This window comes from Hydractinia symbiolongicarpus, chromosome 13, assembly GCF_029227915.1.
Source record: "Hydractinia symbiolongicarpus strain clone_291-10 chromosome 13, HSymV2.1, whole genome shotgun sequence".
Taxonomy (NCBI): Eukaryota; Metazoa; Cnidaria; class Hydrozoa; order Anthoathecata; family Hydractiniidae; genus Hydractinia; species Hydractinia symbiolongicarpus.
The window spans coordinates 10,792,625-10,820,153 of record NC_079887.1 but is presented as its reverse complement, the minus strand read 5'-3'; the positions used below and the strand labels follow the sequence as shown (position 1 = coordinate 10,820,153).

The 27,529-nt window shown below is 35.8% G+C and overlaps 2 protein-coding genes and 1 non-coding gene across 3 annotated transcripts; all 3 read left to right on the top strand.

The window, feature by feature from the left end:
* Positions 1-675: 675 nt before the first annotated feature.
* Positions 676-2,506, top strand: LOC130623531 (tigger transposable element-derived protein 4-like). The gene is made up of 2 exons (XM_057439021.1): positions 676-1,702; positions 1,831-2,506. The coding sequence occupies exons 1-2, from the start codon at positions 1,329-1,331 to the stop codon at positions 1,982-1,984; spliced, it is 528 nt and encodes a 175-aa protein (XP_057295004.1). The 5' UTR covers positions 676-1,328; the 3' UTR covers positions 1,985-2,506.
* Positions 2,063-2,571, top strand: LOC130623061 (tigger transposable element-derived protein 4-like). The gene is made up of 2 exons (XM_057438565.1): positions 2,063-2,382; positions 2,454-2,571. Exons 1-2 carry the CDS (start codon positions 2,063-2,065, stop codon positions 2,569-2,571), a joined length of 438 nt encoding a protein of 145 aa, XP_057294548.1.
* A 22,621-nt stretch (positions 2,572-25,192) lies between these two features.
* On the top strand, positions 25,193-25,264 carry Trnag-ucc (transfer RNA glycine (anticodon UCC)). Its single transcript has one exon. It is a non-coding gene; the product is annotated as a tRNA-Gly (tRNA).
* Positions 25,265-27,529: the final 2,265 nt, after the last annotated feature.

Genomic DNA, 27,529 nt, shown 5'->3' with positions numbered 1-27,529 from the left:
ACCGACGTTGAACACTCTGTGGAGCGCTTAATAAGAGCCGTAAACTTTGCCACACGATCAGGTGGAGCGCTTTAGTACAGACATACAGTATGTCGTAAATTAAGTAAAGCGCATACACCATTATAGTCTTGCGACTGTAACATATTTTTCATAAAATATTCCCCGCAACGATAGCTGAAATAAAAACACAGTTTACAAACCGCTGTTACCCCATCATAGCAAAAACAATCAGTCAATGTTATTTTATTTTGAGGAATAAGTTTTTGTGAAAGTTGAAAAATATATCGTGACACTGAGCTAAGCGCTTACTACAGTTAAACCGTTTTGCACAGGCGTCTAGGAATAATACGCCTTTGGAAAAAACTTTCTCACAGACTCTGTTTAAAAAAACGCAACAGGGCTGAGCGGTTAGTCTAGGTAAACATTGTTGCACAACCGTACAGGTGTGATTCGGTAATCACACCTGTACGGATGTTCAACAATGTTTACCTGGACTAACTGCTCAGCCCTGTTGTGTTTTAAAATAAAGTTACAAAATGAATTGTCATATTGGGTTGACCCCTTAGTACAGGTAAACCACGTTGTAAGTGCGCATAGGCGTAACAGCCTTTACAAAAAACAACAGTCTGTTGTTAACACTGGGCTAACCGCTTAGTATAGTTAATCAGAGTTGAACAGGCGTATAGGCGTAATACCCCTTTCCAAAAAAACTTCATTGCAACTTCGGTTTTAATGAAAACACAAGGAAAAGCTCATTACCGGTTCAGCTTTAATAATTTGTCAGTCATTTTATTTGCACAAAAAGTTTTCAGGAAAAAATAATAAAAGATGTAGCTACCTAGCTAACTGCATTTATAGCATAACACTTATTGTTTAAGAATATTGTTGTAGCCAAACTGCATTTTTATACTCTAACTTTTTAGCCAAAGATAGGAGCTAGCTAAATGGCTACAGTCTCAACACAAAAAAAAATGGTGGGTAGGATAAAAAGCTCTTATACCATACAGATTACAGTTGAACTCATGTAATTCGAACTCCTATAATTCGAAAACTCACTTAATTCGAACAGATTCTGTGGTCCCCTCAGAATTTACCTTGAAAACCTTACAAGAAAACTCCTATAATTCGAACCCATGTAATTCGAAAAATCATGTAAATCGAACAGATTTTCCGGTCCCATCAAGAAATTTTAATCATGTAATTCGAATTTTTGAATTTTTTGAGTTTTTGAAGCTTACCAACTCGATAATTTGCAATCGAATGTTTTTTTTTTACATTCGATTGGAGCTCGTCCACTGCTTTTGGCTTCCATTTCTTATCAAGACAAGATGGGGAAAAGAAAGCATAAAGAACTCACTTTAAAAACAAAATATGAAGCTCTCCGTGACTTGGAGGATGGTATGTCCAATAAAGACGCATCCATCAAGTACTCCGTTCCAAGCAGCACCTTGTCAACATGGAAGAACACAAAAGAAAAGATATTCCTTGCTTTCAAAAACTCGTCACTAAAACGCCAGAGAGTTAAGACTGACAAGTACGAAAAATTGAATGAATCGTTGTTGACTTGGTTTACCTCAATGCGTGGTAACAACATCCCAATTAATGGACCAATTTTAAACGAGAAAGCTCGTGAATTTGCCACAGCATTCAACTATGAAGATTTTTCAGCATCGAACGGATGGTTGAGAGGCTGGAAGGAGAGGTAATACTTACTTGTCTATTATGTTCCAACAGGGTTTATTCTAATATGAATGCTTTCACTCCATGCACATAAGGATAAAAACTTCCGTAAGTTCGATATTTGCAACATGATCTTTTTTTACTATTCAGATATGGAATCACATTCAAAGAAGTATCTGGGGAGTCCGCAAAAGTAACAAGTGAGATGACAGCACCTTGGGAAGAAACTACCCTACCAACTATATTGGCCAGATATGAATTAAAAGACATCTTCAATGCCGATGAATTCGGCCTATTCTACTAAGCGCTACCATCAAAGTCTTATCACTTCAAAGGAAAACGCTGTTCCGGCGGAAAGCACAGCAAAGTGCGCCTAACAGGAATGGCTGCATCCAATGCTTTGGGCGAAAGGCTTCCAATGTTTGTGATTGGAAAGTCCGCGAAACCCAGATGTTTCAAAAACGTGAGAAATCTACCCTGTCGGTATCGCTTGCAAAATAAATCCTGGATGGATGGAGTATTATTTGAAGAATGGGTTAGAGAATTAGATCGTAAATTCGAGTCACAAGGAAGGAAGATTGTTTTAATAGTCGACAACTGTCCCACACACCCAAACATCACAGAGTTAAAGGCTGTAAATCTACAATTCCTGCCACCTAACACCACTTCTTGTACCCAACCTATGGATCAAGGAGTTATCAGGTAAAATTTCTTCAAAGTTACTCATTATTCTGTTGTTTGGAAATATTTATTTCCCATTCATTGTTTTGAAGCCATTCCAGTGTTGTCAAAGAAAAAAGTTTGTTTGGTAACACTAGAATGTCTTCCAATTACTCTCTATCAAAACAAAACAAAATCAAAAATTTTTTTTGGCATACTAAACATAAGTAAAATGGCAAGAACTAATATTGCAGAAGTTGTTGAAGTTTGTGGGAAGAAGATTTCTTTGAGTTATGAAATTCCATTGTCCGTAGTAAGGCAATTCAAATGCGAGTCAATGGTTAAAGGGTATCACGCCTATATGAATGAATGGACACCAGTTATTGGTGAATCTTTACAAACGCGTCCTGAACCTGAGAACGAAATAGATAAATATGCAGTTGCTGTGACATCAATATAGAAAGTGTTGCGGAGAGGTTGCCAAGGCAAAGGCATGCAAGGAAATAGGAAGAGGAATCAGGAAGGCAGGGGTAGGCAAGGCATGGGAGCCACAGGCAAGGACATAGTAGGCAGGCACCAGAAAAGGCATAGGAAGGGTAGGCAAAGAAAGGCACGGACAGTGCTGGCAGGGCAATGGAACGGCAAGGCAGGCGTGCATGACTTTAGTAGAAAATCTCCACCTTACAACTCAAAGATTGCGTATACTCAATATGTCTAAGTTAAGTATCATATTAGTCCAGGAGTATAGAAAATATTGAGGTGCAAATGTTTTAAATTCAATATCTCAAAAAAAAGTCTCAAATTTATCTCAGGTCAATACACAGTGAATCATAGCAGAATTATGTGCCATTACAAGTATTTAAACAATCGGTCATAACGACATATTATTTTTTGATAAATCTGAGATTAACTTGGTTCCAATGACTACAACATTAAAAAGTCAAGATATAGAAATAATCAGAGAAGCACGGCAAAGCAGGCAAGGAAACAGGAGGAGGAACAAGGAAACAGGAAGAGGAATCAGCAAGGCAGGGGTAGGCAAGGCATGGTAGGCAAACACAAGACCATAGAAGGCAGGCAACAGAAAAGGCATAGGAAGGTTAGGCAATGGCAAAGGGACGGCAAGGCAGGGCAGGCACCTTAATAGAAACTCTCTCCCCCTACAACTCAAAGATGTACTCAATGTAAGGTATTACATTTATATAAGGTCAATATACAGTGAATCATATTAGCAGAATTATGTGCCAATATAATACAACCTGGTTGTTGTAGGTGCAAGATAATTGTTTTTCATGCCCTGTCCAGGATTCGAACCTGGATCTCTCGTTTGCAAGAGTGTCATAGCCATTAGACCAACAGAGCGTAATAATTATGTAATTTTGTTAATTACATATACTTAAATGTTTACACTTGTGTCTAATTAACTAAGCTTTTAAAAAATATTGGTTACTGTCCATCAGGTTTTGACCTTTCGTTTTAAAGGATCGTGTATTTCAGGCTTAATCCCAAAACTTGAGGTAAAACTAAGTATGTTTATTGAAAATTTTCCCAAGATGTAAAGAAACGACTATTATCAAAACAAACTACGTTATTCCATGAAATTAACGAGTCAAGAATTTTATAACCTAAAGTTAAGCTTGCTAACTGACTATATAACTATACACTACGTTAAATATAAAAAAGGCATGCTGTTGTGCAAAAGAAAAAATTTATAAGAAGAAAAGTCTGGCGATGGGTTGAGAGGAATGAATTAAGAACAGCAAGTTTTAGCATTTTTTTATTTTTTTTCACCACCGATACCCTCCTCTTCCTCTTCCTCTTCCACTGCTCCTCTTCAGCTTCATCCGCTCCCGCACATCGTCCTCCTCCGTGAAGGTGCGGGAGCCACCAGACGCCTTCCAGGACTTGTAATTTTGTGAGCTTATATAAGCTCCCAAAGATTTATTTAGGGAACAAAAGTCCCGGAAGGCGTCCCAAGATAAGTCCTTTTTCTCAGCTGATAATTCCTAAAAACACGATCCAATTGTGCTACATTCAAAACTTCCAAAAACATGCAAAGTTGATCGACTTTTCTAATCATTCATTAAGTTATATTTACTGTTTTACCACATTCTACACTTCAAAGCAATTATTTCTAGTGCATAACTTACTTTAACCTTCTCCTCTAACTCAGCAACTTTTCCCTCCAATAAATCAACTCGCTGTTTCAACTCCTACATAAAGATTCCTCTCAAATTAATTTAATACTGTACTTTCATATGCTAATTCTCGTATGCTAATCTAACTAAGTTTTATATTATCTCATTTGGCCGCTAAAAGTAGTAGTGGTAGTATATATTTGCTGTTTCAATTACAATTTTATCTATTACGTATAATGAGATGACAATCTATGGCAGTCAGGAAACCAACCAAATAGAAACAGCTAGTCTATGTAACATCGCCGTTATGTGGCAAATTTTTTAGCAATTGCTGTAAAGATATAACACAGAAACATAGGACACAAATGTGTCTCAAACCTTCCTCAGTATTAAATTTTAATACAAAAAGCTTTATATGAATGCAAAATTTTGCATCAAAGAAATGCAATTTCAGTATTGAAAAGGTAAAAAGCAAACTATGAAAATACTTACATCAACAACTTGGTTATTCATAATTATTATTATTACTAAATATAAATTTAAAACTAATATTAAGCGATAGGTAAATTTCTAATACAACACCTTTTAATGGGAGTTAAAAGCACTGAAACAAAAAGAATGTTTGCAAACATTTCATGCAAAGAGAGTTTTATTGCCCTGGCTGTTGGTTGAAGAGCGTGTAGACACATTTCTACTCTACTTCAAAACAACATGTATTTATTAAATTTTAATATCCTAAGTAAAAATGTCATATGTCTACAAGCTCTTCTTGACAACCTGCACCACGAGAAGGTAGCCAATGGGACTAAGCAGGTCATACCTAAAATAAAGGACAGATTTATGTTGCAATTAACATTTTAAGTAAAAAAGAGTTACCCCATTTTGGTGATGTAATTGTTTACTTGATGTTGCATAACTTACAGTAACTGAGGTGTGATGGCTGGTAGGTTGATTGTTGTAAGTCATTATGGTAGGGTGATTGGGCTGTGATGATCGGTAGGGTACGGATGAGACTGAATAATGCTGTAACGTTAAAGCACCTTGTTTAGGTTGCATATGGTGCGATAAGGTAATAAGCAGCATAATGTTGTAATAGTAATGCACCTTGTTCAGGTTTTGAAATTGGATTATGTTAATACACAATTTTTTTCAATAAGCAACTCATTTTTTAAGCAACTGAACTGGATTTGAAATGTTTTAAGCAATTTTAGTTCTGGACAAATATAAGCACAAGCAAGAATAATTTTTTTTGCACACTTCAGTTTATTTTTAAGAAATATCTTTTTTACCAAAATATGACTTAGTTTCTTTTTCCCGTTTATTATATATATGTTTAACAAAAATAAGACTTAGATATTGACTAAAAAATAACATGAGATCTGACCAAAATCCAATTTGCTTATAAAAAAAATTGTGCAATCAGCTCAATGCTGTAATGCACCTTGTTCAGGTTGCATGTGCACCTTGTTCAGGTTGCAATTGGCTTACAACGCCATTAATAATCAGCACAAAGCTGTAATGTTAATGCACCTTGTTCAGGCTGCAATTGGCCTACAACGCCATTAATAATCAGCACAAAGCTGTAATGTTAATGTACCTTGTTTAAGTAATTGTGATATAATGGGTACAGACAATATGTTGAATCTGGTAAGTAGAAAGGGTATGGTAATTGTGGTACAATGATCGGTATGGTAAAACGATATGTTGATTGGGATAAGTCGAAACGGTATGGTAATTGTGGTATAATGGGTGCAGGCGATATGTTGAATCTGGTAAATCGAAAGGGTATGGTAATTGTGTTATGATGATCGGTAAGGTACAGACGATACGTTGATTGCGATAAGTGAAAACGGTATGGTAATTGTGGTATGATGGGTACTGACGATTTATGTTGAATCCTTTAGGTCGAAATGGTAATTGTGGTATGATGATCGGTACGGTAAGGCAATATGTTGATTGCAAAAAGTCGAAATGGTATGGTAATTGTGTTATGATGACCAATAAGGTAAAGACGAGATTTTGATTGCGATAAGTCAAAACAGCACGGTAATCGTGGTATGACAGGGACGGTACAGACAATATGTTGATTGCGATAAGGCTGTATGTATGGTAAGGTTTTGAATTTAAACCTTTATGTTAATACACATTCTTTTTATAAGCAACTAAACTGAATTTTAAAAAAATTTAGTTTTGTACAAATAAAAGCATAAGCAAAAATTTTTTTTCTTTTAAGAAAATAGAAAAAAGACACACTTTTTGAACAAAAGAAAACTAAAAAACTTCTCAGTTTTTTTTCAAGAATTTTTTTTTTAACAGCAATATGACTTCTTTTCATTTCCCCCGTTTAGATATATTACAAAAATTAGTTAAATAAAATTAAACAACCATTAAGAACCTTCAGACCTGGGTATTGGGTAAAAAATAACTTAAGATCTGACTACAATCCTAAGTTGCTTATAAAAAAAATTGTGCAATCAGCTCAATGCTGTAATGCACACCTTGTTTAGGTTGCATGTGCACCTTGTTCAGGTTGCAATTGGCTTACAACGCCATTAATAATCAGCACAAAGCTGTAATGTTAATGCATCTCGTTTAGGTTGCAATTGGCTTACAACGCCATTAATAATCAGCACAAAGCTGTAATGTTAATGCACCTCGTTTAGGTTGCAATTGGCTTACAATGCCATTAATAATCAGCACAGAGCTGCAATATTAATGCACCTTGTTCAGGTTGCAATTGGCTTACAACGCCATTAACAATCAGCACAAAGCTGTATTAGAAATGCACCTTGTTCAGGTTGCATTCTGTCATGTGGCATGGTAATTGTGGTATGATAATCGGTAGGGTACAGACGATATGTTGATTGCGATAAGTCAAAATGGTACGGTAATTGTGGTATGACGATCGATGTGATACGGATAAAATAGATATGCAACTGGATATTAAATGCATCAGTGGTTAATGTAACAATCACAGATCTTTGTTAGGCTGTGTTATGACCCTCCACCTCCACCTCCAGCAACGCCATTAATAATAGGCATAAAGCTGTAATGTTCACCTTGTTCAGGTTGCAATTGGCCTAAACGCCATTAATAATCAGCACAAAGGTGTAATGTTAATGCAAGGTTGAATTCAGTCATGCAGTATGGTAATTGTGGTATGATTGGTAGGGTACAGACGATTATGTTGATTGCGATAAGTCAAAACGGTATGGTATTGTGGTATGATGATCGATGTGATACGGATGAAATAGATATGCAATTGGATATCAAATGTATCCATGGTTAATGTAACAATCACAGACCTTTGTTAGGCTGTGTTATGACCCTCCACCTCCACCTCCAACAACACCATTAATAATCAGTATAATGCTGTAATGTCAATCCACCTTGTTCAGGTTGCATTTGCACCTTGTTCAGATTAGAATGGTTTTTAGGGGCCAAGATTGTGATTGTCTGCAAAATAGGTGAATTCAGATTGTAATTATCATTATGAATGAGATAGGCATATTATACATGTGCAATTTACAGATGGTGAAGGACAAACTGCATCTTCAATACCATCATCACAAAACTGGTCAAGTTCTTTCACCAAGTTAATATACTTTTCCATAGTGATATTGTATTTTTTGACGGTTTTATTCGATAATGCCTTCAGGCGTTTCTCTTCCTCTTGTCTGGCTTTCATACGGGGATGTGTATTAATGTACAAGAGTCGTTCTTGAGTAATTGGTTCGACAAGTGCCCAATTTCTTTCTTTTTCGCATCTGGAGAATGCAGTGTAAGCTGTACCAAGGTTATTTTTTTCCATCTGAATTGATTGTTGTAACTTGATACGCATGTGGGTGGCAGTTTTACCATCTCCAATTGACATACCCTGACTTTTGGCAATAGTTATTGCATATCCTGGCATTAACGGCAGGCCATTTCTGCTGCAACAATCAGACTCACATCGACCTTCAACCGCAGTAATTGGTATCCATTTCGGATGTTCTTGAATCCATGACGGGCCTTTATAATTTGGGAAATCGACTACAACAGCTATTGGAAATTCAGGTGGTGACATATTTGGTGAATAAAGGATTGCAATTACTTTTCCCATGGCACCATTATTTAGGCCAAGGCCTGTAAGACCCTTTTGGTTCTTGGTAAGGATTACAGTTGCACCAACTGCCATTAAAGATCTTAGTGGTATTTGACCCAGTTGCTTATCAGTTAAAGAGTGATGTTTACCACGTCCTCTTGATGGAATAACAGCAACTGGCACACCAAGGTTAGCTAATTTATTATGGTTTTCTTCATTAACTTCATTCCATGTTTCCATTAATGTAAGGACGCGACCATGCAAAAAGTTACATTTTTCGGCATGGGGCAAAGCATTTTCATAACGACTATTTATATCTTGCCAGTCTTGTTGAGTAATCGATCCATTGCGTATTCTAAGTAGCCGCTGTAGAAGGGCCAACTGATCTGGTCCTTGGCGCATTGTTTCTGTAAGAACAATAACATCTTGAAATGAGCGATAGATTGCATAACCAGCAAAGTTGATTGTGGAATCATCATGTTTCGGCGGCTGATGTAAATCCAAAGCACGAATTGGTCCAAGTTGACCAAGGTCCCCAAAGAAATTGACAGTTGGTACACCTCCATAATAATTATCAAAGTCTCCTGTTGCCTCACATAATCTTTGGCTGCACCAAGCCACTAGAAGCTTCGACTGCATGCTACGTTCATCAATATTAAGTTGAATCAATTTCAGTTCATTGTTTTCATGCATGCCTGTATATTTTCTTAGCTTTCTTAGAGCTACATCACCCAACGGATAGTCAGAAAGCTGGACAGAATTTAAATTCTTATCTTTTTTAAGTTTGTGTGGTGGTGGAGTCATTGAGTGTATAGTGCGACCATTAGGTATGAGGACTGATGCTGCCCCAGTTGGGGCCAAGTTCATAACAGCAGAATTTCGCTTAAAAATACGACGAACGATTCTAGTAAGCGCGGTAATGATGAATGTTTTCCCGACACCGGCTGTTCCTTGTATTAATAAACGTATTGGCTGGGTACCTGTTGGCACAGTTCCTTTTGCGACTTGTAATAAATGCTGAAGATTTATACCAATGACTGTTCTTTGTAATTCATTAGCATTTAAGATGTTTATTTGGGGTAAAGTACATTCTTCAGCATGCTGCAATTCATTTTTTTCTGCTTCTTCAGATATAGATTGTAACCATAAGTCAGCATTAATTGGCCATTGACTACCAAAACTTTGAATTGCATAATTATTCCAATTAAATGTAGGCCCACCATCAGGAAGAACCTGTTGTACATTTGGCTCATTGATATCAGCAACATGGTGCCTAGCAATATCTCTCATTATTGCTCTACCTATGTTCATTTGTGCAATGGCAGAATTTTGGGAACATTGGGAACTTGCATCTGTATATTGTGATGATTGATCCGAAGACTGAGTATTGGTTTCAATATTGATTGCACGGGTGTGACTTTGTGTTCTCTCGCTTTTTTTATCGAATGATTGTTTAGCCTCTTTCAATGAATCAATTAATATTGATGGGCATTCTTCAGTTTGAACAAGGGAAGCCAAAGCAGCAGCAAATGACTCATGTTGTCCCTTCAAATCTTCAGTATTGTGCCACGTTCCAACAGAAAATATAATGAGCATAGCTTTTGCATAGTCCTCAGTAACAGGCCAGACAGGTTTTGTAGATATTCCTGTAAAAACTGGGACGTGATCTACTTTGCAGGTACAATTACACTTTTTGCTCCAGTTCCATAATGATATTTCTGGCTCAGTTTCTCTCCGCTTATCACTTAAGTATTTGTCTAATGCGCTACTTTTTGTAACAGTTCCATCTTCACCAGACGTATCCAAGGCTCGGAAACCACTGATACCAATGTATCGAAAATTCCTGGTACATCTAGTCAGACGACCACCACTATTAATGAAATCCGCCGCAGCACCTGGAACATCTACTAAACCCGCAATTTTTTGAAGTAGTCGTTGAGCCCAATTTTTAACAGTGCTTCCATCATCAGTGTTTTCAATGAGATGGCGATAAACATGTACTAAATCTTCCGTTGAAGCAGCACCTTTGCAAGCATATAACTAGCAATGTATTTTTGTAGAGCGAGAAGGTTCTGATCGATAATGGGTTGACTATCACAATTTGCTAGCCAACTAAGTAGGCGTGTTTTTACATGCATCATCAAGCGAGGATGATCCCGTGGTCCCTCATATCTAGGATGTTCCCCCTCTGTTATGACAGCGTTAAAAGGATGAATCTCTTTACCACTTGTTTTTTTGGTTTGTGGATCAAGATCGCCAAAATGAAAGCGACAGTACTTCTGTGGAGCAGTATCTTTTTTATTCTTACGGCGATAACGCAAACAATTGGAATTACAATTATGGAGGCCAATTCTGTTCACGAGATGGGTATGTTGCTCTTTTATACCACCTTCATGACTAGCAACATCCGAAAGTTCTTGTGCCAATGGGTTATGGTCCGGTGGAGCTTGAGTCCCCTCTGGTCTGGCCCATTGATCTTTGTTTGGAACCCAAGTTCTAATTCCAGAAGTATCTATAATTTCATTTCCACCAGCAGGATGCAGTGAAGTAAACATTGGTGAAAAAATGTCATTACTGTCTTCATTTGTTGTTTGTAACCAATTTTGAAGTTCTTGCGCTGCAGGTTTTAATGCTTGTGAGTCTGCAACATCATCAGACAAGCTATCCATTATAGTTTTGACTTTCCGGGCATGTTTAGATGACGATATTATTGCGTGTCCATGTATCTCACCTCGACTTTTAGCAAATTCATATCGCAACCAATAGTCATCATATTGAAATACTTCCTTACTAACTGTGGCGAAGTAATTTATAGTCCTTGCATCGAAATACTGCGTCACAATATGAAGATTTTGTAGAATCATTTCCCGCTTAAATTTATTATCACTTTCCATTTGCTGGCGTACAGCATCTTCGTTTACATTGTTTATTAACGCATAATACTTAATAAGTAGTTCATGCAATGGTTTCCAATGAAATTCGGCACAACTGTTGGTATCAAAATATGCTGGTAAATCGCCAAATTCATTTCGTCTAAAAAACAGCATGGCATCCAATTTTTTTTTTTGGTCTCTCCAGTATGGATCGGTATTTACCAGGTTTTTTCCAATACTAATAATTTTACGTGGAACTGAATCATCATCATTTTGTAAATTATCTCGAAGTTCAGCGATTGTGAGATGAGCATTTAATTGTTGGGAAACAAGAAAGCTACCCTGCTGCAATGCTTGCATTCGCAAACGCATATTTAATAAGAAAAATTTCAAGTACGGATGACGTGCTACACGATTATCAGAACAATAATATATATGTTCGATGTATTCCTCAAAGTTAATTTTATTTAACCTTGGAACAGTTAAGTCACAATTTCCATTAATAAAAACAGTTGGGTATGCCATAGTAAAAAACCCAGGAGTTTTTAATTCCCGAATAGGCTGTTCTCGTGTATATTCTAAATTTGCATTCGCAACTGTGCCATGTTGAAGAGCTTGATTAACTGCATCTTCAGAACCCAAGAGCTTCTCCAGTACTATTCGTAACTCTTTGTCAGCATCTTTAGGTTCAACCGGGCAAACTAAACCAGAACGGGTTATACTCTCGTCATCGTCAGGTAAGTTTTGTTGAAATTGATTTTCAGCAGGACCCTTATCTCCTTCTGGTATGATATTTGGCAATTCCACAACTGGCAAATCAGGTAATTCAGAACGCATCTCTGGTAAATTTTGAATGCGGTCATATTTTATTGAGACATCCTTATAGTATTCATTCGGCAGGAACTGGAAGTAGCGTCCTTTTAAAGGTTTGTCAATGTGATCAGAGCCATTGTATTGATGTTTATTTTTAGTATCTGGACCTTCAACACCCCCTTCTGGGTATCCAAAACACAGTCCCCGTAATGCGTTTTCAACTTTACCCCTTTGCACAGTATACTGTTGAACTGAATTTTGACTTCCTTTCTTTTTAATAACCACTATTCCAACTTCTGACGGTAATGATGGCAGTTCGGTAGCAATTTGCATTCTTTGAGGAAAACTGATGCAATGACCTTTTGATGCAAGCATGCCATACCGCAGGAGGTGTATATTCATAATGACAGTAATACGACGAATTAATGCTACTTCTAGTATGGTCAAATTTTGGAGATATGGTGGTACTGGTAAAAAATGCATATCATTATGACGAATGTTATCGTGTAACGGACCCAAGTCGTCATCATCAGCTGACAGTATACCTGAAAATCTAGCAGGTGTCTTAACATTCTTTTTAAAAAGACTAAGACTCTCCCTGTGACACCTATCACACCTACCATCGCTGAATATTTTCCAAGGCTTAACAGTAATTGGTTTTGTTTCATTTTTTGCAGTAGGTCTTATGGGAGGTGTTGCATAAAATACTGGGCGAGTTTCAAGACAAGTTTTACAGGTTGATAAACTATGTAATTTCTCACCTTCCTCAAACTGTATTACAGCAGCCACTACATCGGGATTTTGATGAATGGTGGCAGTTTCACTTTCCAAAATGTTGTCTTGATAACTGGACTGGTTGCCTGTGACAATTGTCGAGATTGACTGTAGGGTTGACAAATTTGTTGGTATGGACTGTTGTATGGTTGGTAAATCTTTTGGTATTGCCTGTTGTGTGGTCGGCAAATTTTTTGGTATTGTCTGCGTAGTTGTTACATTTGTTGCCGTTGACTGAGTTGTTGACATGGAGTGTGTAGTTTGTAAATTGTGTGTAGTAATTGGCAGTGTCACAGGCTGCTTTTTTAAACTTGAATTTTTCTGTTTACCCACAGGTGTTTTACAAACGGCTTTTTTGCATCTGTAAGTTATTCGCTTGCGCCTTCTTTTGGTCTTGATAGTTGTCTCATTGACTTCAGGTTCTTCATATTTAACATTTAACTGAAGACACTTTTGCTTTAGAGCAAGTTCTTTATTAAAAAATTTTTTATTTTTAGGTCTGTTTTGTATGACAACAGAAATACGAGACTTCATTACTTTTTTCACTAGAAGATCTTGCTTTTCCATCAAAGTAATCACTTTATTTTTATCACATTTTTTATTTGTTGTATCTTTAGGTTGAATTACATTATTTGATGACAAACAGGAAATTTTTTTAGGTGGACTGAGTGGTGTGGATGATGCAACAGAAGGAAGGCTCAAATTGTCATCAAAGACCAATGATTGGTAGTGATTTCTATTTACTCTCCCAAGCAAAATAAAAGCACCTGCAGTGGTACCATCAGACAATAGATGTGCCAATTGCTGTTCCCCGGCAATATCATGTGTTTCATCATAAGTAGGACTAATAAGGGTATATGGGTGCATTGCAGTACTGGTATCAGATGTTATCAAAATGTTAACGCCCAGCATTATTGCAGCAGCTCGTATGAAAATTTCGTCAACATAAACAGTAGGTTTTGACTGCATTTGTAAGTCGCGTTCCCACTCTTCAGGGCTTTTTACTAAAAAGGTCCTACTATTTTGAAAAATTTCTATGTTGCTATTTTCACGGACAAATTTGACCACAGCTGCTCGTAGTTCAACATGGTTCTGGAAATTAAGTTCAGAGGGGACAATTTGTCTGATCTCAGGCCGATCAAGTTGCTGTACTACTGCTCTATAAAAACAGTTGCCATCTCCTATCGTCACTTCACGATATGTTATATTTGACAGACCAATACTTCTAGCATAAGCAATTATATGGTCTGCAGAATTTGACTCATTTAAAAGATGGGCAGCATAAGACTCTTGTAGTGCTATTTGGAAGTCAATATCATTGTTATTGAAGGGTCCAGGATTGCTTTCAATATCCCCTGATAACAATAACAGTAACTTCAAACATGCAAGATTGATGTTACAGCTTAGACAACACATAAAAATTAATAAACTAAAAACTTTCAAAAAATAAATGAAGTGGTTGCTATTATCCAGATTGTCAAAAAACATTCCTGTATGGCTGTGGAAATTTGTTTTATTCTTAATATCATTACTGGAATGAATAGCAGCTACATTATAAAACGAACCGATGTTGGCACGATATGCCTGGACTGATATCATGATTATTTTTTTTTTACTATGTGTTTTAACTATCAGTATTACAGATGCACCTAGCAGCAGTTATTGCACCTAAATGAGATATGAACAGTAAATAATAATCTAGTAAAAGATGCACCAAGCTGCACTTTGCACCTAAATGTTTGTTTGTTTGCTAGTAGAAGACACAGAAAAAATTATCAAATAATACTTATCCAATAATCTGTGAAGTATCAAAAAAATCCCAGCAAACAAAACCAACACGCTCCGGTAAAATACCAGAGGGTTTAAAAAAAAAGTGGCGCCGAAAAAGTATATTTCGGTCGCTAAACAACGTGATCTATTTTGTCCAATCAAAGCGAATAATGTTTGTGTTTCAAAAACTTCACGTGATCCATTATATCCAATTAAATCGAAAAATTTTTGTTTTGGAAAAATGTTTGCAATTCCGTATTAGTTCCGGACGGCAGTTTCTTTCACCATAGTTTTTATGACAAAACCAAATAAATACTAGGGAGAAGGTTTAAAAAAAACATAAAGGTTGCATTTATAATTGAATTTCCGCGCCCGAAGGCGTAGGAAATTCTTTAAAACCGTCGTTTTTTTCTTTCGGAGCATTTTTTGAGAAAAAATCGACCCTGGGATTTCACGTTGGTCTGTCACAGATGTAAGCTTCGTACCCAAGCTCCTTAACTACTGGGAAGTCCAGTATTGACGCTTCAGGCCAAAATTGGTATTTGTTTTCGACAAAATTTGGCACAGTTAACAAATAAAGTATGCTGAAAATGTTGATGGTACAAAAGTTTGATTTTTTGTCACCTAAATGTCATTTCAGGTCAAAATTTATCTAAAAATTAAAACTGCTTTATTTTCGACAAAAATTGACACAGTTAATAAAAAAAGTATGCTGAAAATGATGGTCACATCAAAATTTTGATTTTTTGTCAACTAATGCCGTTTAAGACCATAAACGTTTCAATCGCAAGACTTTCAACCATGAATGATAGGCTGTATTTTTTGTTAGCAATTTCTTTTAAAATGTGAGTTTACTATGACACGTTTCGTTTTGTTTGCGTTTGTTGTAAGATATAATGTCACTGGTGTGCTTTATCTTCAGAGGTTCATGCACCAAACCCCTTCGAATGTTTGGCACAATAACACAACGAATTAGCAGGTTTTCATCAAATAATTTGGTAGCGCGTGGAAATTCTTAGAGCCCCCAGGGCTTCTTGTTTTATTTATAAAGCTCTTCTGCTAAAAAAAAATATAAGTTTTTTAAAGGCTAAAATACACGGTAAGTTTAAACGGACCGTTTAGTTGTAAAAAAAACTTATAAGTTCATTTGCAAATATTTCAAATTCAATAGCTCAAACAAAGGTCTCAAATTTATATCGGGTCAATATATACAGTGAATAATGTTAGCAGAATTATGTGCCAATACAAGTATTTAAACAATCGGTCATAACGCCAAAAAAACTATCATTTTTTCATAAATCTGAGATTAAAAGTTAACTTGGTTAATGACAACAACATTAAAAAGTCAAGATATAGAAATATTCAGAGAAGTCCACGAAAAAGGCAATACTTTTACCTGATTGTTGTAGGTGCAAGATAATTATGTTTTTCCTAGCCCTGTCCAGGATTTGAACCTGGATCTCTCATTTGCATGAGTGTCATAGCCATTAGACCAACAGGGCATGAATATATATATATATATATATGAAAAACTTTACATGTGTATCTTATATATGCTCACATAGCCTTTTTACTAACTAGGCAGGGGGACCTGGCGTTGATTATGTCTGGTTTAGTCACAAGTAACTATAACACCTGGCGCGATTTATACGTTTTGTAAACTGTGCCACACATTCACGTGGAGCGCTTTAGTACATGCAGTATATATATGATAAATTATGTGAAGCACACATAACAGTAAGATGTCTCAGGTGTAATATATTTTTTAAATAATAACTTTTTTGCAAAAATACAGTTTATATGTTGTGCCCATCTTAGCGAATTTTTTCAAAATGTTTCTGGCAAAACTTAAAAAGTGAATTTCAATCCAGGGTGAGTGCTTAGTACAGGTATGTTGCACATCCATATAGATTTAATACCATTTCAAACAAAAGATTAGCTTAAACTTCTGTTAAATAGAAACACAGGTAACAGCTTGTTGTTAACACAGGGCTGAGTGATTTGTACAGGTATACTGTTTCGCACATACGTTTTGGCACAATACCCATTTCTAAAAACCTATCCTAACTTCAGTTCAAACAAACAGACAGTTAACAACCTGTTCTTATCCTACGCAGCTAAAACAATTTTATATACTTTGTGGAAAATTTTGTAACATTTAAAAATAAAAATACAGTTTATAACGTGTTTTTAGCTTCTCTAAGCAAAAAACCCCCGCAATATTTAATGCAAAAAGTTTCTCTTAAAGATTAAAAATTAAACACGGCACTATGATTGAGTGTATTATCTCACTCACTGTGTAGAGCTATAGCCAGAAAATCTATTTCTTTGTAGCTAGCTAGCTAGTTTTATACTAGCCATTATGATATTGTTTTATCTTTTTTATGCTATTAGCTAGCTAGCTCTTCAATTCAAGTAGCTCTAGCTAGCTATTTAAGTTCTATTATTATTCCAGCTCAGTGAGTAGTTTTATGCTAGCTAGCCTTAGGTGTGAGTGAGAATAAGAAAGAGTTCATTACATACCCTTTCTTTCGCTTTCTTGAACATAACAAGCCCTTCCGTTGGTTGCGATATGGCTTAGATTGAGTTTAAGGCGCTATGTGTCCGAGAAAATGTCATGTGATGTTAGTAAAAGTGATTTATGTATCACGTGGCTAAAAAGTGTAGGCAGATTTAACCTAAACTGGAAACGGCACCATTTACGCTTGGTACCATATTTAAAAAACAACAAAAACTCCATCGCCGTGCTAAAAACATGTTGTCTCGCTCACTAGAAAAACGTACTTAAGAATGACCATATGAAATCGCTGGGAGACTAGGCCCCAAAACGACCGATTTTTGATATTTTTGATGTATAGGGGGACGGGGCGCGGAAATCGTATAGAAATCCTATATACTCTCCACCGTGCTTACTTTTTCTTTTATATTTGGCTTATTTAATGAGGAAATGGGCTCCGCTACGCTCCGGGCGCTGACGCGCCCTCCGCTTCTCTCCGCAATCAATATAGAAAGTGTTGCGGAGAGGTTGCCAAGGCAAAGGCATTAAGCACGGCAAGAAAAGGGCAAAGGCAGGCAAGGAAATAGGAAGAGGAATCAGGAAGGCAGGGGTAGGCAAGGCATGGGAGGCACAGGCAAGGACATAGTAGGCAGGCACCAGAAAAGGGATAGGAAGGGTAGGCAAAGAAAGGCACGGTCAGTGCTGGCAAGTCAATGGAACGGCAAGGCATGGGTGCATGACTTTAATAGAAAATCTCCACCTTACAACTCAAAGATTGTGTATACTCAATATATCTAAGTTAAGTATCATATTAGTCCAGGAGTATAGAAAATATTGAGGTGCAAATATTTCAAATTCAATATCTCAAAAAAAGTCTCAAATTTATATCAAGTCAATACACAGTGAATCGTGTTAGCAGAATTGTGTGCCATTACAAGTATTTTAACAATCGGTCATAACGACATATCATTTTTTGATAAATCTGAGATTAACTTGGTTCCAATGACAACAACATTAAAAAGTCAAGATATAGAAATAATCAGAGAAGTCCACAAAAAAGGCAATACTTTTACCTGATTGTTGTAGGTGCAAGATAATTATGTTTTTCCTAGCCCTGTCCAGGATTTGAACCTGGATCTCTCATTTGCATGAGTGTCATAGCCATTAGACCAACAGGGCATGAATATATATATATATGTATATATATGAAAAACTTTACATGTGTATCTTATATATATATGCTCACATAGCCTTTTTTCTTACTAGGCAGGGGGACCTGGCGTTGATTATGTCTGGTTTAGTCACAAGTAACTATAACACCTAGCGCGATTTATACGTTTTGTAAACTGTGCCACACATTCATGTGGAGCGCTTTAGTACATGCAGTATATATATGATAAATTATGTGAAGCACACATAACAGTAAGATGTCTCAGGTGTAATATATTTTTTAAATAATAACTTTTTTGCAAAAATACAGTTTATATGTTGTGCCCATTTTAGCGAATTTTTTCAAAATGTTTCTGGCAAAACTTAAAAAGTGAATTTCAATCCAGGGTGAGTGCTTAGTACAGGTATGTTGCACATCCATATAGGTTAAATACCATTTCAAACAAAAGATTAGCTTAAACTTCTGTTAAATAGAAACACAGGTAACAGCTTGTTGTTAACACAGGGCTGAGTGATTTGTACAGGTATACTGTTTCGCACATACGTTTCGGCACAATACCCATTTCTAAAAAACTATCCTAACTTCAGTTCAAACAGACAGTTAACAACCTGTTCTTATCCTACACAGCTAAAACAATTTTATATACTTTGTGGAAAATTTTGTAACATTTAAAAATAAAAATACAGTTTATAACCTGTTTTTACCTTCTCTAAGCAAAAAACCCCCACAATATTTAATGGAAAAAGTTTCTCTTAAAGATTAAAAATTAAACACGGCACTATGATTGAGTGTATTATCTCACTCACTGTGTAGAGCTATAGCCAGAAAATCTATTTCTTTGTAGCTAGCTAGTTTTATACTAGCCATTATGATATTGTTTTATCTTTTTTATGCTATTAGCTAGCTAGCTCTTCAATTCAAGTAGCTCTAGCTAGCTATTTAAGTTCTATTATTATTCCAGCTCAGTGAGTAGTTTTATGCTAGCTAGCCTTAGGTGTGAGTGAGAATAAGAAAGAGTTCATTACATACCCTTTCTTTCGCTTTCTTGAACATAACAAGCCCTTCCGTTGGTTGCGATATGGCTTAGATTGAGTTTAAGGCGCTATGTGTCCGAGAAAATGTCATGTGATGTTAGTAAAAGTGATTTATGTATCACGTGGCTAAAAAGTGTAGGCAGATTTAACCTAAACTGGAAACGGCACCATTTACGCTTGGTACCATATTTAAAAAACAACAAAAACTCCATCGCCGTGCTAAAAACATGTTGTCTCGCTCACTAGAAAAACGTACTTAAGAATGACCATATGAAATCGCTGGGAGACTAGGCCCCAAAACGACCGATTTTTGATATTTTTGATGTATAGGGGGACGGGGCGCGGAAATCGTATAGAAATCCTATATACTCTCCACCGTGCTTACTTTTTCTTTTATATTTGGCTTATTTAATGAGGAAATGGGCTCCGCTACGCTCCGGGCGCTGACGCGCCCTCCGCTTCTCTCCGCAAAAAGACGACAAAGTTATTGGTCATTTAAAAAAAGGAAAAACTGGTCGATATGCGAAAACAATCTTTTACTTTTTACGATCTAAATCAACTAATGCTGCTAATATTTCTGTCACTGGAAAAAGAGTCAACCTAGGAGATGGAGAAGGCTTACAAATACCATGCACGATTACATTTGAAGGAGAAGAAAAATACTTAGACATTCTTAAGAGAGAGTTGAATTCATGCCCCTTGTGAATTTAATTTTATTTTCTTAGAAGGAAAGAAATGTAATGATTCGAAGAAAAAACAATTGTTTCCAATTTATCGAATTATAATCCCCAGAGCTATCTCAAACAATGGATCTTAATTCATTCTAATAGACTTTCATTTTTTTTTTTGTTCAGGTCTTTGAAGGCAAAATACCGATTACTGGTAATTCGAAGGATCTTGAGAGCGTTAGACAAGAAGGCTGAACTACCGAAAACATCAATTCTTGAAGCCATGATAATGCTCAAGACGGCTTGTGTGTTGAGTGAAACAATCGTAAATTGCTTTCGAAAATCAGGAATCTCGGAGGTTGCAAGGAATGGTGCTATGGATGAGAATGACGATCCTTTCAAAGATACGGAAAGTGACAAGAGCGATTCAGACGACGAAAATGATGAAACGAATGTTGTAGAAGATTTGAATCAAGATCTAGACCGATTACGAAAGATTAGACCTGACATTGCACCTGACGATCTGGATGTCGAATCGTTCATTGATATAGATTTCAACGTTGTTACTAATGAATCACGCCCATTGTCTGTCAAAGAAATCGTGGATATGTATAAAAATCCGGAAGTAGAAGTCATCGATGACGGCTCTTCAGACGACGAAAGTGCAGAGTGTCCTGATGATAACCCAATTCTACCCCCATCGCAAAATGAGATTGACGACGCAATCGAGACTCTCAAAAAGATGACCCTTTTCGAATCATCGAACGTCATCTCATTGATTCAGAAGATCTCCGAAGAGATTTCCAAGAAACGAGACCAGAAAATGAAACAATCAACAATCAAAGACTTTTTCGAAAAATTATGAATTTAGTATTTCATTATTCTAACTCGAAAATACAAAAAATAGTTCGAAAGTAAACCTGGGAAAGACTTTTTTCATCGAATTAGGTCAAAAATATGAAAACTCATCTAGTTCGAAACTCATGTAATTTGAACAAAATTCTCGGTCCCTTGAGAATTCGAATTACATGAGTTCAACTGTAGTAATAAGTAAGGTTCTAGCTAGCTAGCCTCCAAAATCTTCGTTCCTAGCCAAAAATCCTAAAACTGGTGCGTTTAAGATCTGTACGTGACTAAAAACATGACAATATATTTATCTTAACATTTTAGAACATACAAAAAATCAATATTACGAAAATAAAAAGCTTATAGAAGACAAAAAGGTGAAACAGACTTACAAACAGCACTGAACTGTCGACCATTACTAAACTAAAATGGCCATCATGTTTCTTCGTTTGGATTAGTTTTTCAAACAATCAAGCGTTTTGATTGGTGTATTATGTGCGAGCGGTCAAAACAAAGTCAGTAAAACTATCAGTAAACTGTCCCATTTGTTTTCTGTAGCTCCTGAGCGAAAACGACAATTGAAGTCACGGGGTAATTATTATTAAAAATGGCGTATTAAAATAATGCATTTATTTTTATCACTAAATTTATTTTTCTTAATTATCATAATAAATTAAAGTTATTCAATTAATTAAAGAAATAAATTAATTTTTATAATTTATTTTAATCAATAATTTGATTTGCGATTAAACAACCCTCTGGTTTCTAAAAATCGCGGAAAGATCAAAGGAATATCGGTAACCCCTTTGAACAGACAGACAGACGGAATACGGCTATTATTATAGAGACTAGTCGTTGCCCGTGGAAAAATCCACGGGTTCGCCCGTCCTTTATATTTACCCGTCGCAACAAAGCGGATAAAAAATATGGCATTTGATATTCGTGTTTCCGTAACATGATTTTCTAACTCAGCGGGGGGTCCGCGCAGAGGCAGACAGACGACGGCTATTATTATAGAGATAGCCGGGAAACCCGGCGTCGAAACGCCGGGTTAAGCCACAAGTAAAGGTGTGATCCGGCATTGAACACTCTGTGGAGCGCTTAATAAGAGCCGTAAACTGTCCCACACGATCAGGTGGAGCGCTTTAGTACAGGTATACAGTATGTCGTTAATCATTTGAAGCGCATACACCCTTATAGTGTGCGACTGTAACATATTTTTCAAAAAATAACTTTCCCGCAACGATAACTGATATAAAAACAGAGTTTACAAAGTGTTGTTACTCCATCATAGCAAAAACAATCGTCAATTTTATTTCATTTTGCGGAATAACTTTTTGCGCAAGTTAAAAAATTAATCGTGACACTGAGCTGAACGCTTAGTACAGTTAAACCGTGTTGCACAGGCGTAAATCAAGTTAAGCGCATACACCATTATAGTGTGCGACTGTAAAATATTTTTTTTAAATTACTTTCCCGCAACAATAGCTGATATGAAAACAGAGTTTACAAACCGTTGTTACCCTGTCCTAGCAAAAACAATCGGTCAATATAATTTTATTTTGTGGAATAAGTCTTTTTAAAAGTTAAAAAATTAATCGTGACACTGGGCTGAGCACTTAGTACAGTTAAACCGTGTTGTACAGCGTATAGGAATAATACCCTTTTGAAAAAAACTTTCTCGCAGACACAGGGCTAAGCGGTTAGTCCAGGCGTGATTCCCAAGAAAGTTTAAAAATTAATTGTCACAGTGGTGGGCTGACCTTAGTATATACAGGTAAACGGTGTTGCACATGCCCATAGGCGTAACAGGCTTTTACAAAAAACAGTCTGTTTTTAACACTGGGCTAACCGCTTAGTACAGTTAAACGCAGTTGAACAGGCGCATAAGGCATATTACCCTTTTCCAAAAATGTTCATTGCAACTTCGGTTTAAATAAAAACACAGGGAACAGCCTGTCGTTACTCGTCCAGCCAAAACAATCGCTCAGCCATTTCATTTGCAGAAAAAGTTTGCAGAAAAATAATAAAATATGTAGCTATACCTAGCTAGCTAACTGCATTTAGCATAAAAATTATATATTGCTTAAGAATATTGTTGTAGCCAAACTGCATTTTTATACTTTCACTTTTTAAGGAGCTAGCTAAATAGCCACAGCCTCAACATAAAAATAAATTTTGGCTAGGATAAAAAGCTCTTATACCAAACAGAATAGCAATAAGTGAGGCTCTAGCTAGCTAGTAGCTATAGCTAGCTAATCTTCGTTCCTAGCCAAACATCCTAAAACTGGTGCGTTTAAGATCTGTACGTGGCTAAAAAACGTGACAATATATTTATCCTAACATTGAAAACAAACAGAAAACAAATATTACAAATATATAAGGCTTTTAGAAGATAAAAAAGTCAAACAGGCCTACAAACCTCACACACTGACCACAAACACGACCATTATCGAAATGGCCTTCGTTCCGCGAAGATCTTGGATTCTTTCTGGTCGCGAAAATCTTGGGTTTTTTTTAAAGAATCAAGCGTTGTGAATGGTATTCCACGCGCGAGCGGTCAAAACAAAGTGGATAAAAATATATCGCGTTTGATATTCGTGCGCATTTTAAAAATTTCGTGTTTCCGTTACTGGACACCGCTTTCGCGGACACACAGACAGAATACGGCTATTATTAAAGAGATGATTTCGAGATCTTCTTTTTTAATCTATTAAGCGGTCAACAAAACATAAAACGGAGAGAAATCAACAAAAGTCGCCAACGAATCAAAACTTTAGTTAAATTATTAAGTTAAGTTAAAACCCTTTACTGTATGATGTGTTATATCAGAAAATAATTTTGAGATAATGAATTTTTTAATGGCTGAAAATATTTTAAATATTTGCTTTTTATATTTTAATTACGACATACTTAAATTTATAAATTCGCGTTAATTTCATGTAATATTTTCATACAATAAGTTAAATTGAGATTTGAAAAATATTTTTATAACTGCTTCATTCTAATTACACTAAAGGTGACGACCAAAACTTCATGTAACAATATATACTTAACAGTCCAAATATGTTGAAGAAAAAAAATGAACAGGGGGTATAAAGACTAAAACAGTTTAAAAAACTGAAATATATAAAGAAAGAATAAAGATAAACAGTTAATTAATGCAAGTAAAGAAGTAGTGTCGTGAGAAACTTACCCTCCCAATAATTTTGTTTGTAAAAGGCGTAATCTGACAGAAATAAAAAAAGTTTTCCTATTAACTATTAAATATAAAAAAAACAAAAATGGTTTGCTACGAAAAAAACCGAAGCTTGATAAGTAAAAATAAAACTTCACACATGCTATGAATTGCTTATCCGATTGGTGAATATTTCTGGTTTGTAAATTTATTAAATTTGGCACCATCTCATTACAACGATCTTGGAAAGCCAAACCAAATTATGATTATTTTTTTATATTTTTTGACAATGACAGATTTTTCTTTAGTTCCAAAATTATTTAATGCATGAGATGAAGATGTTTTTTTAATTTTTGATGGTAAGTTAAACTGAAATTGTTTTTATATCACAGTTTTATCAGGCTTAAAGGTGATACACTCGATTTGTCGAATTCGACAAATCAAATTGTGTATCGTGTAAAAATCGTATGCTTTAGACATATTCAGAATGCTGAATTCGATTTTTAAAAGGTCGAACTGGATTAACTTTTTGGTTAATCAAAAGTTTTTTAACCAATCAAAATGCTTAAAATCTGTACATCAAGTGTTCGTTTAGAAAAATGTGAGTTTCTATATAAAAAAAATAAACATTTAATCAAATTCGAAACAGATTTTTGATCCTTTCGATAAAATGTCTTGAGAGAACGAAGACAGTGTTGGACTCGCTGCTGTCGCAGTTACTATTTCAGCAACTATAAATTTAAGAAAACGTTAGAAACGTTGTATGTGAACGAAAAGACCTGGCTGCAGACATAATTTTTGAGTATGTAATAGCATACGATTTTTTCATGATGCCCGATCCAATTTGTCGAATTTAGAACCACTAAAATCCTAAGACATTAAAAAAAGCTGAAACATTTTTAGTTTTCTGAATAATAAATATTTTTTTGGAGGCATGCTGAAAAATAAATCATGCAGAAAGTACAATTTAATGGTTTATAAGTTCAAATGTATCGCTCATAAACAAGCGTCGGTGGTGTAACGGTTAGCATTGTTGCCTTCCAAGCAATAGATCCGGGTTCGATTCCCGGCTGACGCAGTTGTTTTTAGAAGCCATTCTATTTAACTGCTTTACATAACTTTTTATCGGCTTTTAGTTACATCTTGATCTTCAGTTACTATCCTTAACTTTTATACAGCTTTGATTTTCCGGAGAGGTTGTTTTAAAAATATATCGAGGTGTTGCCATGAAAATAAATTTATGACTTTAGTGAAATTTTTCAGAAGTTCTTTTTAAAAATAATAAAATTGTAAAAACAACAAGCTCTAGCCGACTTCGTATATGTTGATACAATGTTGTTTTTCTTATCGTTTTAGTATTGCCGCTGTTTAAATAAAGGTCACCCAACATCCTGACTATTGAAGTTAGCATTTTTGCCATGCAATTCTATCCTTGTTTTTCTATCGAATCAGTTTAAAAATAAGGTTTTTTGAACATTTTTGAAACATCAATGGATTTTCAATGATGAATGTCTTTTATTTCGAGAAACTTGTCCTAGTTTACCGTAACAAAATCCAAGGTTTGATTGAAATGCAATTAAATAGTTTTTAAATCTACTTTTGTAACGATTTTTGTCTGAAAATAAAGGCAATAAAACAGCAGCGTGACCAAATCTCAGATATAAGGCTAATTTGTACCAATAAGCTATTCTCCGTATCACATGTTCACAATTAACCGTGGCGCAACATGAAAACGAGGTTTATTATGAACCACTTAAAATTGTAGCGGGGAAATGCACAAATTACTTAACAAATTTATACATTTTTGATATTTTTGGCTGCACTTGAGTGCAATATGGATCGGTTTCAACCACTACTACCTCATACTAAAACAGTTATTAGTTTGAAAGACTTAAGATCGTTACGTGTTCCCGAACTAAAATAGATTTTGTTTGTTTACAAGGAGAAAATATCTGACACAAAATCTGACCTTATACTTTAAGTTTATGCTGTATTCTGTCGCATAACAAATGATAGGAACACTATTAATATCCCTACATGTCCCGAGGAAGATTGCACTACTTCTCTATTATAATAGCCGTATTTTTTGTGTTCAAAATGGTTGCGCGCAGCTTTTTTCGGAAAAATAGCGGCGGCCAGATATTTACAGACCTCCGTTTTTAGGTTGAACGCAGGTTAATTTGGGAATAATTTCAGAATCACGCCAGAACCGGATAAACAACGGAAACACATTTGGAGGCTTTTTTGGTTTGGAAGCGATGTTGTGAGGTAGGTCTCCTTTCGATATTTTTCTTTCTAAATACTTTGTATCTCTAGGAATATTAATTTTCTGTGTCTTTTCACATGTTAAGGTGAATATTTCATCACGTTTTCTAGCCATGTATAAATCTTAAACAAACCAATTTTAAGTTTTGGGCTAGCTAAAAACGTAGATTTTAAGGCAGCATCCTGTTTTTAAGGCATCTAGCTACAGCTATAGCTATATTTATTTATTTCTACTCTTTTAAAGTTTTTATTCAGTTTGGTATATTGCTATTTATTTTTATGTTGAAGTTGGGTCTACCTAGCTAGCTTCTCTTTTTAGCTACCTCTGACGAAAAAGTGAAAGTAGCCAAATTCAGTTTTTACCTACCTACAACTAAATTCTTGTACTGAATGCAGTTAGGTAGCTTCACCTTTTATTAGTGTCAGACCTTATTCTGCAAAATTAAATAGCCGAGTGATACTTTTAACTAGACGGGCAACGATAAGCTTCACCTGACTGTGTGTCACAGTTTACGGCGTAATGGCGGGTCACACCTTGACTTGTGGCTTACCCCGTGGATTTTTCACGGCTTAACGACTGTCTCTTTAATAATAGCCGTCGTTTGTCTGTCTCTCCGCAGTTTGTCTGTCTCTCCTAGCCTTGTCCAGGATTTGAACCTGGATCTCCCATTTGCGTGTTTGTCACAGCCATTAGACCAACAGATTTCAATATTCAATTTTTTTTATTAACTAACTAGACGGGCGTTGAGGTTGAAATGTCTGGTTAAGTTACAAGTAACTGTGTTACCCGCTATTAAACGCCTGGTAACCACACTTTTTCGTTAGTTCTTTGTCACTCACTCGACCAGTCCACAACTTTGATACAAACGTGATACTTCCATAGGGGGATAACGCCACCAAAGCTTTCGAAGTGTTATGATATTTATACTGTGACCATGTTTGTGACTGTAATACCATAGAAAAAGGGGTTTGTATAAAAACTTCAGTACCATCAATGGTAACACGTGTTGTGGAATACTCTCGAAATAGCTTAGGCATGTATTTTCGAACCATTTTTTGAGAAGGAAAGTGGAACAAC

Excerpts from the sequence above, each read along its gene's own strand:
- LOC130623061 (XM_057438565.1), top strand. The coding sequence starts at position 2,063 with ATGGCTGCATCCAATGCTTTGGGCGAAAGGCTTCCAATGTTTGTGATT. Across the intron at positions 2,383-2,453 it reads ATGGATCAAGGAGTTATCAG|CCATTCCAGTGTTGTCAAAG; the intron begins GTAAAATTTCTT and ends ATTGTTTTGAAG.
- LOC130623531 (XM_057439021.1), top strand. The coding sequence starts at position 1,329 with ATGGGGAAAAGAAAGCATAAAGAACTCACTTTAAAAACAAAATATGAA. Across the intron at positions 1,703-1,830 it reads TTGAGAGGCTGGAAGGAGAG|ATATGGAATCACATTCAAAG; the intron begins GTAATACTTACT and ends TTTACTATTCAG.